Source organism: Chiloscyllium plagiosum, unplaced genomic scaffold, assembly GCF_037043375.1.
Source record: "Chiloscyllium plagiosum isolate Xiang-an unplaced genomic scaffold, Cpla_swu_hap1 HiC_scaffold_1, whole genome shotgun sequence".
Taxonomy (NCBI): domain Eukaryota; kingdom Metazoa; phylum Chordata; class Chondrichthyes; order Orectolobiformes; family Hemiscylliidae; genus Chiloscyllium; species Chiloscyllium plagiosum.
The window spans coordinates 4,692,335-4,709,226 of record NW_028270139.1 but is presented as its reverse complement, the minus strand read 5'-3'; the positions used below and the strand labels follow the sequence as shown (position 1 = coordinate 4,709,226).

General features: G+C 40.8%; 1 protein-coding gene across 1 annotated transcript in view; it reads right to left on the bottom strand.

The window, feature by feature from the left end:
• lrba (LPS-responsive vesicle trafficking, beach and anchor containing) overlaps nt 1-16,892 on the bottom strand; it is an 897,133-nt gene that overhangs the window by 714,400 nt on the left and 165,841 nt on the right. The window contains exons 22-24 of the mRNA XM_043699616.2: nt 7,456-8,496; nt 3,955-4,136; nt 3,541-3,694 (exon numbers count right to left, since the gene is read on the bottom strand). Coding sequence (XP_043555551.2) covers nt 3,541-3,694; nt 3,955-4,136; nt 7,456-8,496 — 1,377 coding nt within the window. The remainder of the gene's footprint in view (nt 1-3,540; nt 3,695-3,954; nt 4,137-7,455; nt 8,497-16,892) is intronic.

The window sequence follows — 16,892 nt, the reverse complement described above, 5'->3', positions numbered from 1 at the left end:
AACACAGTAGAGAGAAGAACAGGGTTAGATTTTTAACAGAATTATCAGTAATTTTATCAGGAGTTACAAAGATACAATTCCCCTAAGATAGAAATACCTTCAATTGAAAATACTCATTAGAATGCATTTCATTAAATAATTCATGCAGAAACTATGATATTTGTGATGATTTGAATGGTACAAAATCTCATTTATATCAAAGTAATCAACTCATCCAGTCAGTAAAACAGCAAATCTCACAGAACAATTGAATAATGAAGTTCCCTAAAAGCTTAAATTTTCCTAGAATTTACCATGTTGTATGAGATTTTGTTTAACAGCTATTGCAGTAGTACTTAACTTTTCAAAATTCTGCACTATGAAAAGAAAGGAAAGAATTACAAGAAGTGAGTTGATGTCCACCCTATTGTCAGTGGGCTGTCTTTGAAAATAAACATTCCTTCTTAGAGAGGGAGGTAAAATAACCTTCAGGTAAAGGCAGCAAGAGGCTGGTATGTGTGGCTGTCACATGGCCATTGACCAAAGGGATTCAGACAATTGATTGACATGGACAAAGTTACCATCCCCTAGAAATATAACATTGGGATAGACGTTTTAGACAGCAGTTCTCACTGGATGGTCCTCAAACAACAGTCTTCATCAAGCAATGCTCAACAGACAGATGGAAGATGGGCAAGAAGGATAGATGGAAGGCTGAGGAAAGAGTTCCCCAAAATCTCGGCAAGGGAGCAGGATACTGACCCCTTTAACAATGCCAACAAATTCTGTGCCAATAGCCTGTTTATTCTCTGGTATCAGTGAATTATCCTCAATTGTTACAGTTGTATATTTTCTGTACCATAGAATAGAATCATGAATCAAGCATGGCCAAACCACTGGAACCACCTGGGTCCCTGGCTCTAAGGGGCTACATTCAGCAAATGTGACCATAAATCCCTAAAATTAATAGAACGATACCTAAAATAGGCTGAAATTCGGCAGATACTCTGAATGAGTAGAAACTTGGCTCTGCTAGCCAATCAGACAATTTAGATCACACACAAATCATGGAGCACAGAGCAATCCATCATTTGACATTGAGATCTCCCTGTGAAACGTCATGAGACGAAGGCTCAACCCATGAGAAAGTTAAAAGTATTGTCAACCAGAGAGCAGGTGAAGTTGATGCAGCCAGTAGAAAACTATGGCATGAAACAAAATGCAGACATTGCAAAGACGAAGCAGATTCTGCCACTAAGTTTGTCCACCATTATGAAGGATTATGGAACAGTTCACCCAATAGGCACGCTCTCTGTCAAGGGAGAAGATAAGAGTGGTTGACCACCCAGACATTGAAAAGGCTCTGCTAATGTAGTAAGTACGCTCCCATCTTCAGTTCAATCTTGCAGAAAATGGCAATCACCTTGGCAAAGTGACTGGGTCACATCAAAGTCACCTGCAGTGAAGGTTGACTGGAAAAAGGAAAATGAGGTAGAGCATCATCTTCCACATAGTAACTAGTGAAGATACCATACTGCAGCAGCAATGATAGACTATGAGCTCCATTAAGTTCTCACTCATGTCTTGAATGCATTTGTACAGAGAAACATTTTAAGTCTGATGAAACTGGAATCTTTTGGCAGATTGTTCTTTGATACTTAAATGTGACAAAATTAGATAGTAGAGTAAGAAACATGTCACTGCTATGATCTATGTTAACAAGGATTGCACTAAAAACCTCGTCACTTCTTGAGAAAGTCGCAAAACAACATGGTGTCTTGGAATGTCAAAACACTAACCTCGCAGTGCAAACCTAACAAAACCATGTGGACAACCTCCAGTACCTCCAGTGAGCGGCACGGTCGGTGGGCGGCATGGTGGCACAGTGGTTAGCACTGCTGCCTCATAGCGCCGGAGACCCGGGTTCAATACCCGCCTCAGGCGACTGACTGTGTGGGTTTCCTCTGGGTGCTCCGGTTTCCTCCCACAGTCCAAAGATGTGCAGGTCAGGTGAATTGGCCAGGCTAAATTGCCCACAATCTTAAGTAAGGGGTAAATATAGGGGTATGGGTGGGTTGCGCTTCAGCGGTCGGTGTGGACTTGTTGGGCCGAAGGGCCTGTTTCCACACTGTAATGTAATCTAATCTACCTTGGAGACATGGGTCAGGAAAAAGGCATAAAATGCAACAAAGCAAAAATAGGAAGACTACCCCACAGCCCACAACATTGCCAGTCTGAAAGGTACAAAATGTTTGTTCTTGCCTCTCAACACTACTGCCAAGCTCCAAGCAATAAATCAGGTGTGATTAGGAACATAAAACTAACAATTAATTAATACCCTCAACACAAAGTAACATCCGTCTATACTAGAGGCAATGCCTATGATGAAAAAGGAGTGGATGGTGATAACAGAAGTCACAACTGTAAATTGCTTTCAACATCCTGATTTCAAAACAGGTTACATCTGCACAAGAGGATAAGAATAAGGAGTAGAAGAATGGGGCCAAACAACCCAAGGCCACAGCACTTATCACTCAGCCATGCAAGGCCAGCATGGTACTTCCAGCAGAAACAACCACGGAAACTTAAACAGAGATGGGCAATATAGCACTCTTTGGAATTGTCAGATGATCCCATCGCAGATGCAGTGCGTTCTACAGCTGAGTAGGCCAATGACCCTAAAGAACCAATGAATGCATACCCACAAGTTTACCATTTTCCTAGTCGATACATTAATGAGGAAACAGGTCTCTGGGTTATCACAAAATCAGATTTAACACAAAGTTAGAGGATGTTCTATTAGGATGTGACTCAAGATTTTACTGCAACTCAAATTACCAATGCTAACTTACTCCATTAATGAAAGTATAACAATTCCAGAGTTAATCCTGTGTGACCATGAAGTAGAGAACTACAGTCCATAATGAGTAATTTAGAAATGTGTAAGATTAACTCAACTAGAATTTTCTAGCCTGTTCTAGTAATGCACTATTTACTGAACATCAACAGGAACACAGTACATGTTCTTGGCAGCTATTTTAAACAAGGCTTGATTACTGCACCTTCTGTCAAACATTCAAATATATTAATTAATTTTACTATTGGTGCTTTAAATTGGGATTTTTCTGATCACCAGTTTAGAAAATGCTATCCTCATTTACTCTCAAAATAGTTGGAAAACGGGCACGTACAGGCAAATTAAACAACAATGCAGTAAAAACTCAAGTGGCACTTTAGAAAAATTAAAAGGTAGTTGAGAAACTTACTGGAAAAAAAGTAATACATGGGTATTTCCTTTTTAAAATGGAATAGGCATGTACACATGGAGAAAGAAAACATTTTACGCACATTTTTCATATATTTTGTAGCTCATCTTACAACGTTACAAAATATATGACTAACAGGATTTTTGCTAAGTAACTTCGATCAGTCATATTAGACCATGCTTGAATCACTCATGCAAAGCAAATAAAAAGATGGAGGTTCAATTTTCTATCTTCATAAACCCAAGAGAAATCTATTTTTCAACTAAATCCATTTGATCTATTATTTCATACTCACTGTGGTAGATGTCGCTGCAGATAGAAGTGGGAGAATCCCACCACAGGCCATTATGATGTTATCTACCACCTGAGAGACAAGGTGAATAGTGTTGTGGACAAAGATGATGTTTTCACTGCTGTTAACAAAATCCATCACTGTCTTTGTGTTATGGCTGCTCAAAAGAGGAAAAAAAGAATTCAACTCTTTTTACAACATTCTCTCATTTACTTGCACATGTAGCTGGGTGCTTCTCAAACTGAAGCCTCTAAGAAAGTGAAACAAATACAGAATTTTTCTTAGGAAAGGTGATACACAAGGGGAAGCTATTCAATGTTGAAGCAGGGTGCAATCAACTTGCTATCCAAAAAGCACAACAGTGCTAAACAGCATGAGATTTAACACATCAACATACAATCACAACACATAACTAACCTTCGCCACATCTGCACATCCGTTTCAATGGAGAATAGCAAGTCATTAAGCAGGCGTTGGTGCATGGGAGACCATTTAAATTCTGGAATGCGAAACATGGTGGCACGTCCTGAGGGATTGGACCCTTTTCTTTGCTCATCAGGTACAACACTTTGTTGATTTGTAAGTTCCAGTTGTGATAACTGGGCAAACAGCAAATCAAATAACACAAAATGTAAATAAAAGGATCTCTTGTTCAAGTCTTTTTTTAACTTTATACCAAGGTGAGCATTTGAATGTTCAGGTATTGATGTGATTAGCAAACGGACAGGATTTTCTTATAAAAAAAAATTTATTCATCTGTATTATGTCCTATCTATGAACACAAAATGTTCCTGCTCATCTCGATACCTGGAAAGATCAGAGCTTTTGTTTGACAAACACATCTTTACCTTGTAAAGGCTAGGTACTCAACTCTCCCTCCCTTTCTGATGGCCTTCTTTTAAAAGTTTCCTGACCCTAACTATTACTACTAGAATCCTGGCAATGTGGAGAAGCTATTCAGCCCAGAGTCTGTACCAATCTTCCGAAGCGCATCCCACATATACCCAGGACCCAAAGCTGTTCCCAAAACCCCACATTTACCAAAGCTAATCCACCTAGCCTGTCCATCTCTGGACACTGCGTGCAAATTAGCACGGCCATTCCACCGAACCTCCCACTGTGGTCTGCAGTCTGTCTATTTACATTGTCACTCCTTAAACTAAGATGCGTTGTGGGCATTTAATTTGTTCCTTCAGCAGAAATCCAAACATTGTCCAACCACCAGTCATCTCCTCTGCCTGTCTGAACTTGCTATATTGTACAATTTCTCTTTTAACACTACTCACACTCTCCAAATAAAAAAGTATAATGGAATCTGTATAGATTGATCCATTAAAGTCTTTCTTTCTGCGGGGCACATGGCTCCAGTCCTATCCAAACCCTTCCCCACACCTCTATTTTCAGCACACTGATGACTGAATAAGTTTCACTTATTGCTGTTGCCCCAAACTTGAAATTTTAAATCTCTGCTTGCAATTTCCACCTCTCAATTTAATATGGTCCATCTCTAATTCCCTCCTTCTTTAACTTGTCTTTTTCCTAGTTGGTAGTAATACAGATTGATATGTTTACTAAAGTTATTTCCTTGTCATTCAAATATTAAAGGCAAAAAGCCACAATGCTGTTCCAAATCAATGTCCTACCATTTGTTAGATTTGGATTTAATTCCCCTAGACCCTTACACAATTCATTATGGAGGCAATTACAAATATGCAATTCATTTTAAAAATGTATAAATTACAACTTATGTTACAAAATATGGTTAAGAGAAGGATTAGATTTTACAGATATATCAGTAATTCTGTCAGGAGATACTTACAAACAATTTTTTCCAGAATTTTCCTTAGTTTCTATACATACCTTGAACCAAATTTTAATACATTCTATTGCGATAGGCTTTTGGGATAGGCTGTCAGTCAATATCTACAATTACTGAAGAAAGACTGCAGAAAACTACAGCATAGTAGGATTTGGGAGTCTTCATGCATAAATCACAAAAGACTAGCATACAAATTCAGCAGATAACAGCAAACGCAAATGGTATTTTGGCCTTCATTTCAAACAGAATGAAGTATAAAAATAGGGAACTCTTGCTGAAAGTAAGAGTACTAGGCAGACGACACCTGGAATACTACAAACAGTTTTAGTCCCTTTGTCTAAGTAAAGATATACTTACATTGAAAGCAGTCTAGACAAGTTTTACTAGGTTGACCTTGAATGCGGACAGACCATCTTATAAGTATAGGATTAATAGTTGGGATCGTATTCATTACAGTTTAGAAGAATGAGGTTGGCGTTATTGAAGCATACAAAATTCTTAAAGGATTTGCCAGGGAGAGATTGCTTGCTCTCAAGGGGGAGTCTAGGATTAGGTATATTCTCAGTGTAAGGGGTCACCCACTTATGACGACACTGGAAGGAATTTCATCTCTCAGAGGTTAGTGAATCTCTGGAATTCTTCACTGCAGAACGCTTTTGAGGTGAGGTCATGAAGCATATTCAACATTGAGATAAACAGAGCTTTAATCAACAAGGGACTCAAAGGTTTTTGGCAAAGGCAACAAAGTGGGGTTGAGGACTATCAGCCACAATTTGATTGAATGGCAGAGCAGATTTGCAAGGCTGACTGGTGAATTCTGCTCCTACTGTTAGCCCACCAACTCCTACAGCTATCCTGTTCACACTTATTTGCACTCCAACCCCTTTAAAGTCTCAACTCCAATCTCAGTTCGCCTCCTCTGCTCAAATGATGCTATCTTCTACCCCACCTCCAACAATATACCTTCTCTTTGTCTTTAATCAAAAATTCCATTTCACCATTGTTGACTCAATGACATTTGTCACATTTCCCACACTTCTCATCTTTTCAAATAAATAATAACTTACTTAGACATGTTTCAATTTGGTATATACTATAGCTTGTCATGGGTTCGCCTCTATTCTGGGTAAGTAACAAAGCTTGAATGATATCTTTGCAGAACATCTCTGTTCAGTCTACAAGCATGACTTTGAATTTTAGATTGCCTTCCATTTTAATCTCACTCCTCTATCCTCAGATTAGCACACCATTTTTCAAGCTGTCCTCAGATTCACAATAACAGCATCCTATCTTTCATTCAGGTACTTTACAACCTTCCAGTATCAGTCATGATTTCAGCAAGTATAGAACTGAATGTCATATAAAAAAATCTAATTTTCACATTTAAATTGAAAACTGTATTATAATGATCTAAATAACATCAAAAACAGATGACTTAATTTAGTCTGTTAATGGTTCCCTTAGTAAGGCCATTCAACTAAAAACATGAAACTTCAAATCTTCTAAAAGCATTTTACTTAAGGAAAAGCTATATAATCAATTGGCAAAACACAAAATCGCATGAAGGACAATTCAATTCCATCTGACAGACTACATTCCGCCCAAATACCGGAATTACTTGCGTCATTCTAATAAAGATTATAAAACAAAATGACTGAGGTGGTGACAAAATAAAGGCAACACAGGATTGACTGGAATTTTTGATTAAAGACAAAGAGAAGATATATTGTTAGAGTTTGGCAAAAAAAATGTAGCAGTAACTAGAAACCAAAAAGGAAAATACTGATGATCAATCATCAACCCGAAACATTAGCTCTATTTCCCTCGCCACAAAAGATTCCAGACTGTAGTGTTTCTGATGTTTTCTATCGTTATAATCTCTGCAGATGGTTAGTTTCAGGTAAAACAAACATAATTGAAAAACAGGACAGGAAGATCTCTCAAACATTTGCAGGAGAGATTATTATTCCACCACAGACAAAATCACTGATATTCAATTTCCTCATATCTCAGGCTCATAAAATTCAGAAAAAGTGGAGATTCATGCTGTTAAACTGAAGTTGTCATTTTAAGTTTTCCATCACAATAAAGTGTATTACCTGAATAGGGGGCTTTGGGACCATTGTAGATTCTTGACTTATACTTGCTCGAAGTTCCAACCTCTCAGTATCAGCTGCAACACTAGACACATCCAATCTAGCAATTTCTTTAGCAGATAGGACTTTCAACTCTCTAGTTTTTGTGTTAATTGTTCCAATATCTTTATCTGGGCTATTACTGTCATGAGTGCTAGAATCAGCAGTGTGGCTGTCAAGTTCTTTTAAGGGTTCAGTGCTTGATTCTGTTTGCAATTTTGCCATCTCTTGTTTTACTTTGATCATCTCCTCCTGTAGTACAGACGCGGAGTGATTTGAAACTGCTTCTGAACTGCTTGAACTCTCTTTGGATGCAGTAGTTGAAATATTTAGTTCTTGAGAAGTGTCCTGAAGCTCTGAGACACAGTTCTCTTCACTATTTATGCTGTTCTGTTGTCCATTGTTTGAATATTCTACCACATCAACCTTTGGATCACATGGGTCCAATGCAACATTAGGCTCTTGCCCATTTGTAGTAATTGCAGTTGTTGTTTTCTCTTTTACTTTAGTTACTTCACTTTCAGTCATTTCATCTGAAAACACATCGGTGGAACGAGCAGCTGAACAGTCCACATCTTCCATGCACATTTCAGTTACTTCAGATTTCTCAACTTCAAAACTTTCCAAAGAATCTGGTAATTTATTTGATATCTGATCTACTTGTGTTATCACCTTAGTTACTTCAGTGCCATTAAGTGACTCAGTTGCTTTTTTTATTTTGTCTGTCTGTTCCATGTTTTTCTGCTGTACTTCAGTGTTCAGAGAACTGGCTTCCTGGTAACCTTCAAGTTGTTTGAAACCTTCTGCTTTTTCTAATTGCTTCTCAACATTTTCAGAATGGGGTGCACTCTGGACCTCAAAAACATCTTTCTGAATTGTAGCTTCTTGTGTGCTGCTAATCTCAGAAATAGTTTGAATGGTTGGGATTTGGTTTGTACTTTCATCTCGTCTTTGGTACTCTTCAAATGTTCTGGCCAAACTCTCCTTGTGTATTTCATAAGTGACCTGAACAAACAAGTATCAGAAAAGAATTAAAATGAAATGAATGCAATTGATCAGTCATATTAAATTGTGACCATACATCTGATGAAGCTATTTTAAGAACAATTAGTCAGCCACCACCCAACTGACAAGAACGTGTCCTTTAGTTATAGTTATTTACAACCTGCTGTTTCATCACAGTGTTTTGTTCTAAGATATCCCAGATCTCCATTCAAGTGCGTGCTAATACCATACAATGATGAATTTTTTTACGTGCTTACACTCTAGAAGAACTTTCATTCTAAATTGAATGGATTGTCAGCAACCCAGCTAATGCAAAATTGTAATTTAAGTGCTGCTGCTGAAATCACTGCATTCAAAGTCAGAGTCACGTAGCACAGAAACACACACTTCAGTCCAATTCACCTACGCCAGCCAGATATACTAAACTGATTTGGTCCCATTTGCCAACATTTGGCCGAAAGCCCTCTAAACCCTTCCTATTCATATACCCAACCAAATGCCTTTTAAGTATTGTAATTACACCAGCCTCCACCATCTCCTCTGGCAACTCGTTCCATGCATGCACTATCCTCTGCATGAAATCATTGCTCTTCAGGTTCATTTTAAGTCTATCCCCTCTCAAATTACACCTATGCCCACTCGTTTTGAATTCCCCTTCCCTGGGAAAAAGACCTTGGATATTCACACTATTGATGCCCCCTCAGGATTTTATAAACTTCTGCAAGGTCATCTCAGCCTCCAACACTCCACAGAAAACAGCCCCAGCCCATTGAACCTCTCCTTATAACTCAAAACATCCAACCTTGGCAACATCCTTTACATCTTTTCTGAACCCTTTCAAGTTTAACATCTTTCCTATAGCAGGGAGACTATAATTTAATGCAGTATTCCAAAAGTGGCCTCACCAATGTCCTGTATAGCCGCAACATGACCTCCCAACTTCTTTATGCAATGTACTAACCAGTGAAGGCAAACAAGTATTGTGTTCACCACCCTATCCATCTACAACTCATGATTTGGAGACGCCGGTGTTGGACTGGGGTGTACAAAGTTAAAAATCACACAACATCAGGTTATAGTTCAACAGGTTTAATTGGAAGCACACTAGCTTTCGGAGTACTGCTCCTTCACAAGGTGGTTGTGATGAAGGAGTAGCGCTCCGAAAGCTAGTGTACTTCAAATTAAACCTGTTGAACTATAACCTGATGTTGTGTGATTTTTAACTACCTACAACTCCACTTTCAAGAAACTATGCACCTGCACCCTAGATCTCTTTGCTTGGTAACATGCCCCACGGTCCTACCATTTACTATACAAGCCCTGGTTTGCCTTACCAAAATGCAATACCTCACATTTATCTAAATTAAATGCCATCTGCCACTCAACAGCCCATTGGTCCATCTGATCAAAATCCCATTGTACTCTGAAAGAACCTTCTTCAGTGTCCACTACATCTATTTTGGTGTCTTCTGCAAACTTACAAAGCATACCTCCTATATTCACATTCAAATCATTTATATAATGACAAAAAGTAGTAGACTCAGCACCGATCCATGTGGCACACCGCTGGGTCACAGGTCTCCTGTCCAAACTTCTACCACCAACCTTTATTCTCCTATCATCAAGCCGATTTTTATCCAACTGGCCAGCTCCCACAGATTCCATGCAAACTAACCTTGCTCACCAGTCTACCATGCAGAACCTAGTCAATCCATACATCGCTCTACTTTCATCAATCTTGTTTGTCACCTCTTCAAAAAACTCAGTCAAGTTAGTGAGACACGAACTCCCAAACACAAAGCCACGTTGACAATCCCTAATCAGTCCTTGCCTTTCAAAATGTACGTAAATCCTCTCCTTCAGAATCCCTTCCAACAACTTACTCACCACTGACATCAGGCTCTGCTGTCTTTAGTTCCTTGGCTTTTCCTTGCTACCCTTCTACTGCACAGGGTCTCGCTAATCTTGTGGGAGTCACGCAGATCCCATAAGATAGGTGTAGGCCACAACAGCGCCATGTGGGGCTAGACCAAAGTCACGCAAGCCCTACCATATTCAACTGTGCCCCATCATAGTAGACGAGCAGATCCAGAGTTGGCAGGACCCAAAAGGCTCAGCCCACAGTGTGATTAAGAGTTGAGCAGGTTCCAGTAATGTCAGCTGGTTGTGGTTCAGTGTTTGGGCCTCTGCGAATCAGTGAGACCCATGACAGCCAGTGCCACCAGTTCATCTGTAGTTGTACAAGAGCATCCAATGTTGAAGAGGTCCTGCTAAACTTGCGATTCCTTGTCAGTCTCGAATAGAACGAGCAGAATCAAAGGAGGCCCCACTGAGATTGATCCTCAGCATTGTGTGGGCTTCGAAGCATTGGTACAGCTCCTCCTGTGTCAGATAGGACCCACTGTGATTAACCAAATTCTCTCAGGGTCAAGTCAATCCCACTTGTGTTGTGTAGGAGGTAAGAGGACTCAGCCTACTAGAGGTCCTAGTAGGCTGAGGGGTCCCTGTCAAGATTACCTAACCACAAGAGAGGGAAAAAACAGTTGAGTAAAACTTGGAAATGAACATACTAGTCAGACTGGACATGGGGTTTGAAGTCAGAGACAAATCAGACCAACATGTCTCATTTACTAGCTTTCCTGGCTTTTCCTCTGAGGTAGGTCTCAACTTGATGATTATAGTAGTAAGCCATTCAGCACCACCAGATATTCTGCCATCCCAAGAGATGATGGATCTGCACTTGCATTTACCCACCTTGATCCAAATTCCTTGAAAGCTTTCCTTAACAAATATTTATCAATCTTAGTGTTGAAAATTTCAAGTGATCCAGCACCAGAGTCATTTCAGGAAGTTATAAATGTCCACCAATCTTTGTATTAAATTATTACTTAGTCACAGTTCAAAGTGGCCTTGCTCTGACTTTAAAATTATGTCCTTGTATTCTGTAAATACTTTTATTTGAAAAAATGCCAGTTGTGACTTTACTCCAGATTGTATCACATTGTGGAGACAGTGAGATCTGCAGATGCTGGAGATCAGAGTTGAGAGTGTGTTGCCAGAAAAGCACAGCAGATCAGGCAGCATCCGAGGAGGAAAATCGACGTTTCGGGGGGAACCCTTCATCAGGAATGGGGCTGGGAGCCTTGGGGGAGGACTGATAAATGGGAGCTGGGGAGAAGGTAGCTGAGAGTGCGATAGGTGGATGGAGGTGAGAGTAAACCCCACCAACCTCCACATAAATCGCATCATCCGCCAACATTTCCACCACCTACAAATGGACCCCACCACCAGGGATATATTCCCCTACCCACTCCTATCCGCTTTCCGCAAAGACCATTCCCTCTGCGACTACCTGGCCAGGTCTACACCCCCTAATAAGCCACCCGTCCCTGCCACCGCAGGGATTTCAAAACCTGCACCCACACATCCCCCCCTTCACTTCCATTCAAGGCCCCAAAGGAGCCTTCCACATCCATCAAAGTTTCACCAGCATTCCCACACGTCATTTATTGCATCCGTTACTCCCAATGCAGTCTCCTCTATATTGGAGAGACTGGATGCCTTCTCGCGGAGCACTTCAGAGAATATCTCTGGGACACCCATACCAACCAATCCCACTGCCTTGTGACTGAACATTTCAACTCCCCCTCTGCTTAGGACATGCAGGTCCTGAGCCTCCTGCATTGTCACTCCCTCACCACCCGATGCCTGGAGGAAGAAGGCCTTATCTTCCGCATTGGGACCCTTCAACCCCATGGCATCAGTATGGACTTTAGTTTCCTCATTTCCCCTCCCCCCACCTTATCCCAGTTCCAACCTTCCAGCTCAGCACCACTCTCATGACCTGTCCCACCTGTCCATCTCCCTTCCCACCTATCCACTCCACCCTCCTCTCCAAGCTATCATCTTTATCCCCACCTCCATCCACCTATTGCACTCTCAGCTACCTTCTCCCCAGCCCCACCCCCCTCCCAGTTATCTGTCCACCACCAAAGCACCCAACCTCATTCCTGAAGAAGGGCTCCAGCCTGAAACATCGATTTTCCTGTTCCTCGGATGCTGCCTGACCTGCTGTGCTTTTCCAGCAAAACACACTCAACTTGTGTTACATTGTACCTAGTTATCAAAAAGGTCTATTCACTACAGAACACAAAAAATAAATACTGTGAACATGGACTGATAATATCAGCATATTTTCGGAAAGAAAATCCACCTGTGACTTCTCTATTTTACATGCAACAATTTAGTACTCAGGTCATTCAATCATATAAAATTCCCACCTCAGGCAACTGCGTGTGGAGTGTGCACATTCTCCCCGTGTCTGCGTGGGTTTCCTCCGGGTGCTCCAGTTTCCTCCCACAGTCCAAAGCTGTGCAGGTCAGGTGAATTGGCCATGCTAAATTGCCCGTAGTGTAAGGTGTATTAGTCAGAGGAAAATGGGTCTGGGTGGGTTGCTCTTCGGAGGGTCGGTGTGGACATTGGGCCGAAGGGCCTGTTTCCACACTGTAGGGAATCTAATCTAATCTAATCTAAAAATGGAAATTAAAGCAGTCATGTGTCAGTTCTCCCCATATTTCCTCATCTAATTACTCATGTTTGTCCCATTCTATCCTCCCATCATGTACCCACTTTCTCCCATTGTCCAAATCACCATTACCACAATCTCCCCTATCTCGAACTCCTACAGATTCCCCTCAGCTGAATTTAATTTCTGAAGTTTATAAAAATATAAAATAGCTACATGCAGATGATTCAAATATTGCTACTATCAAAAAGAACTGTGGATGCTGGAAATCTGAAACAAAACCAGACATTGCTGGAGATATTCAGCAGGTCTGGCAGCATCTGTGGAGGGAAAGGAGAGTTACGTTTCAGGTGCAATGACCCTTCTTCAGGACTTGAGAGTACTCAAGAAAAGCCACTGAACCCAAACTCTGTCTTCTGTCCACAGATACTGCCACAGCTACTGAGTTTCTCCAGCAGTTTCTGGTTTTGTTTTAATTGTATTTTTCCCTCATATACACAGTTAATTAAAAATTATACAGATTTTACGTCAATCATGCATTTGACCTTGCTATCCTGGCTTTCAAAATTATTTAAAGAAAAGTGGACCAGCAATGAGAAAAAAAAAATGTGTAGCTGACTGTATGGTGCTGATAACATCTTGGAAAATGAAAGCATGCAATACATGTTTAGACTGCACAATCTAAATTCAACTCAGTGTCACAGTTATGCTTAAAAATCAGCTCCAACCCCTGGATTTTAGAAGATCCTGAGGCCTTGAAATTATAACTTATATCATATGAAGGTATTAAAAGAATCATAAAATAGATAGCTCAACTTAACCTTACAATTAATCAGGTTACTACAAAACCTATTTTTTGTTTCTTTAATTTTGTTAAATTACCATGTTGAACTTTAAAATTTGTCTCACTGAGACAAAGCAGCAAAATAAATTTTAAAGATTTGCAAATGATTTAAATATATAAAAAGCAAGAGAGAGGTCAAAGTGAAGACAAACCCCTTAAAAATGAACCGAGGGAGATACTTATGGAGAACAAGGAAATGGCACGACAGTTAAACAGATATTTTGCATCATTTTTTTTTAATTTGGAAGATTCTTCAAACATCCCATTAACACTAAAGAATATGGTGAAGGAATTAGCACCACTGCTCTACCCTCATGTGGATGAGGGTAGAGCAGTGGATGTAGTATACATGGATTTTAGTAAGGCATTTCATAAGGTTCCCCATGGTAGGCTTATGCGGAAAGTCAGGAGGCATGGGATAGAGGGAAATTTGGCCAATTGGATAGAAAACTGGCTAACCGGTCGAAGTCAGAGAGTGGTGGTAGATGGTAAATATTCAGCTTGGAGCCCAGTTACAAGTGGAGTTCCGCAGGGATCAGTTCTGGGTCCTCTGCTGTTTGCAATTTTTATTAATGACTTGGATGAGGGAGTCGAAGGGTGGGTCAGTAAATTTGCAGATGATACGAAGATTGGTGGAGTTGTGGATAGTGAGGAGGGCTCTTGTCGGCTGCAAAGGGACTTAGATATGATGCAGAGCTGGGCTGAGGAGTGGCAAATGGAGTTCAACCCTGCCAAGTGTGAGGTTGTGCACTTTGGAAAGACAAATAAGAATGCGGAATACAGGGTTAATGGTAGGGTTCTTAGTGAGGTGGAGGAACAGAGTGATCTTGGGGTCTATGTTCATAGATCTTTGAAAGTTGCCACTCAGGTGGATAGAGCTTGTAAGAAGGCCTATGGAGTATTATCGTTCATTAGCAGAGGGATTGAATTCAAGAGTCGTGAAGTGATGTTGCAACTGTACAGGACTTTGGTTAGGCCACATTTGGAGTACTGTGTGCAGTTCTGGTCGCCTCACTTTAGGAAAGATGTGGAAGCTTTGGAGAGGGTGCAGAGAAGATTTACCAGGATGTTGCCTGGAATGGAGAATAGGTCGTACGGGGATAGGTTGAGAGTGCTAGGCCTTTTCTCATTGGAACGGCGAAGGATGAGGAGTGACTTGATAGTGGTTTATAAGATGATCAGAGGAATAGATAGAGTAGACAGTCAGAAACTTTTTCCCCGGGTACAACAGTGTGTTAAAAGGGGACATAAATTTAAGGTGAAGGGTGGAAGGTATAGGGGAGATGTCAGGGGTGGGTTCTTTACCCAGAGAGTGGTGGGGGCATGGAATGCGCTGCCTGTGGGAGTGGTAGAGTCAGAATCTTTGGTGACCTTTAAGCGGCAATTGGATAGGTACATGGATGGGTGCTTAAGCTAGGACAAATGTTTGGCACAACATCGTGGGCCGAAGGACCTGTTCTGTGCTGTATTGTTCTATGTTCTATGTATTACCATTCCTAGAGAAAGTATTAGACAAATTAATGGGGCTAAAGGTAGATGCTGATGGCTTGCATCCTAGGATGCTAAAAGAGGTAGCTACAGACACAGTGGATGCATTACTTTAACTTTCAATAAATCTTTGGATTCTGGAGAGGTAGCAGAAAATTGGAAACTGCCAATGTGATACCCTTATTCAAAATGGAAAGGAAGTAAACAGCAGGTAACCTTCTGCCAATTAGCCTGACATCTATTCTTAGAAAAATGTTGGAATCAATTATGAAGGAACTAACAGCAGCACATTGGAAAATCATAATCTAATCATGGTTTCATAAAAGAGAAATCATATCTGACTAATTGGAGTTTCTGAGGAAGTCTCAGCAAGAGTGCCAAAAGGGAGACTAGTAAATCTGTTGTATTTGGACTTGGTTAAAAATCACAACCCCAAGTTATAGTCTAATAAGTTTATTTGGAAGTACAAGTTTTCAAAGCACGGCTCCTTCATCATGTAGCTAGTGGGGCGGGATCATGTGTCACAGGATTTATAGTAAAATAGCAAAGTGTCATACAACTGGTGCAATGTATTGAACAAACCTAGATTGCTGTTAAGTCTTTAATCATTCAGAATGGGTTGCAGGTTTTGATTCATTAAAATGAAATTCTGCAATTCTAGTCTCCTTCCTATTGAAAAATTGTTGAGAAACTTGGTAGGATTCAGAAAAGATTTACAAGGATGTTGCTAGGGTTGGAGGACTTGAGCTACAGGGAGAGGCAGAATAGGCTAGGGCTGTATTCCCTGGAATGTCGGAGGCTGAGGGGTGACCTTATACAGGTTTATAAAATCATGAGGGGCAGGGATAGGGTAAATAGACAAGGTCTGTTCCCTGGGGTGGGGGTGTCCAGACTTAGGGTGAGACGAGAAAGATATGAGAGAGACTTAAGGGGCAACGTTTTCACACAGAGGGTGGTGCATGTGTGAAATGGGCTGCCAGAGGAAGTGGTGGAGGCTAGTACAATTGCAACATTTAAAAGGCATCTGGATGGGTATATGAATAGGAAGGGTTTGGCGGGATATGGGCCAAATGCTGGCAGGTGGGACGAGATTGGGGTGGGATATCTGGTCGGCATGGACGAGTTGGACTGAAGGGTCTGTTTCCGTGCTGTACATCTCTATGACTATGTAAATCCCAGAACTTCTTGCAAGTCACATTCCTGAAATAACTCAAGGTTTTATTTTAAAACGTACATCTCGGCTCAGACAACGCAGTAAAGGTGTGAGGTTAGAGTTTGTCTGTATTCCAACCTTGAGTCAGACCGGTTCTATTCCCCAAGTAAGAATTGATAAAATGTCACATGGACTGACTGTTGACAGATTGCGTGCTTTTTGAACAAAATAGAATGTGTCTACAAATGCAAATTCACCCCATAGACTTGTGTGCTTGCATGTGTGCGAGGGTGAGTGAGTGTGTGCACGAGTATGACAGAGTATTTGCCTGTGAGAAGGTGTGTGCATGTGTAGGAGAGCATGTGCGAGTGAGAAAGCGAGAGAGA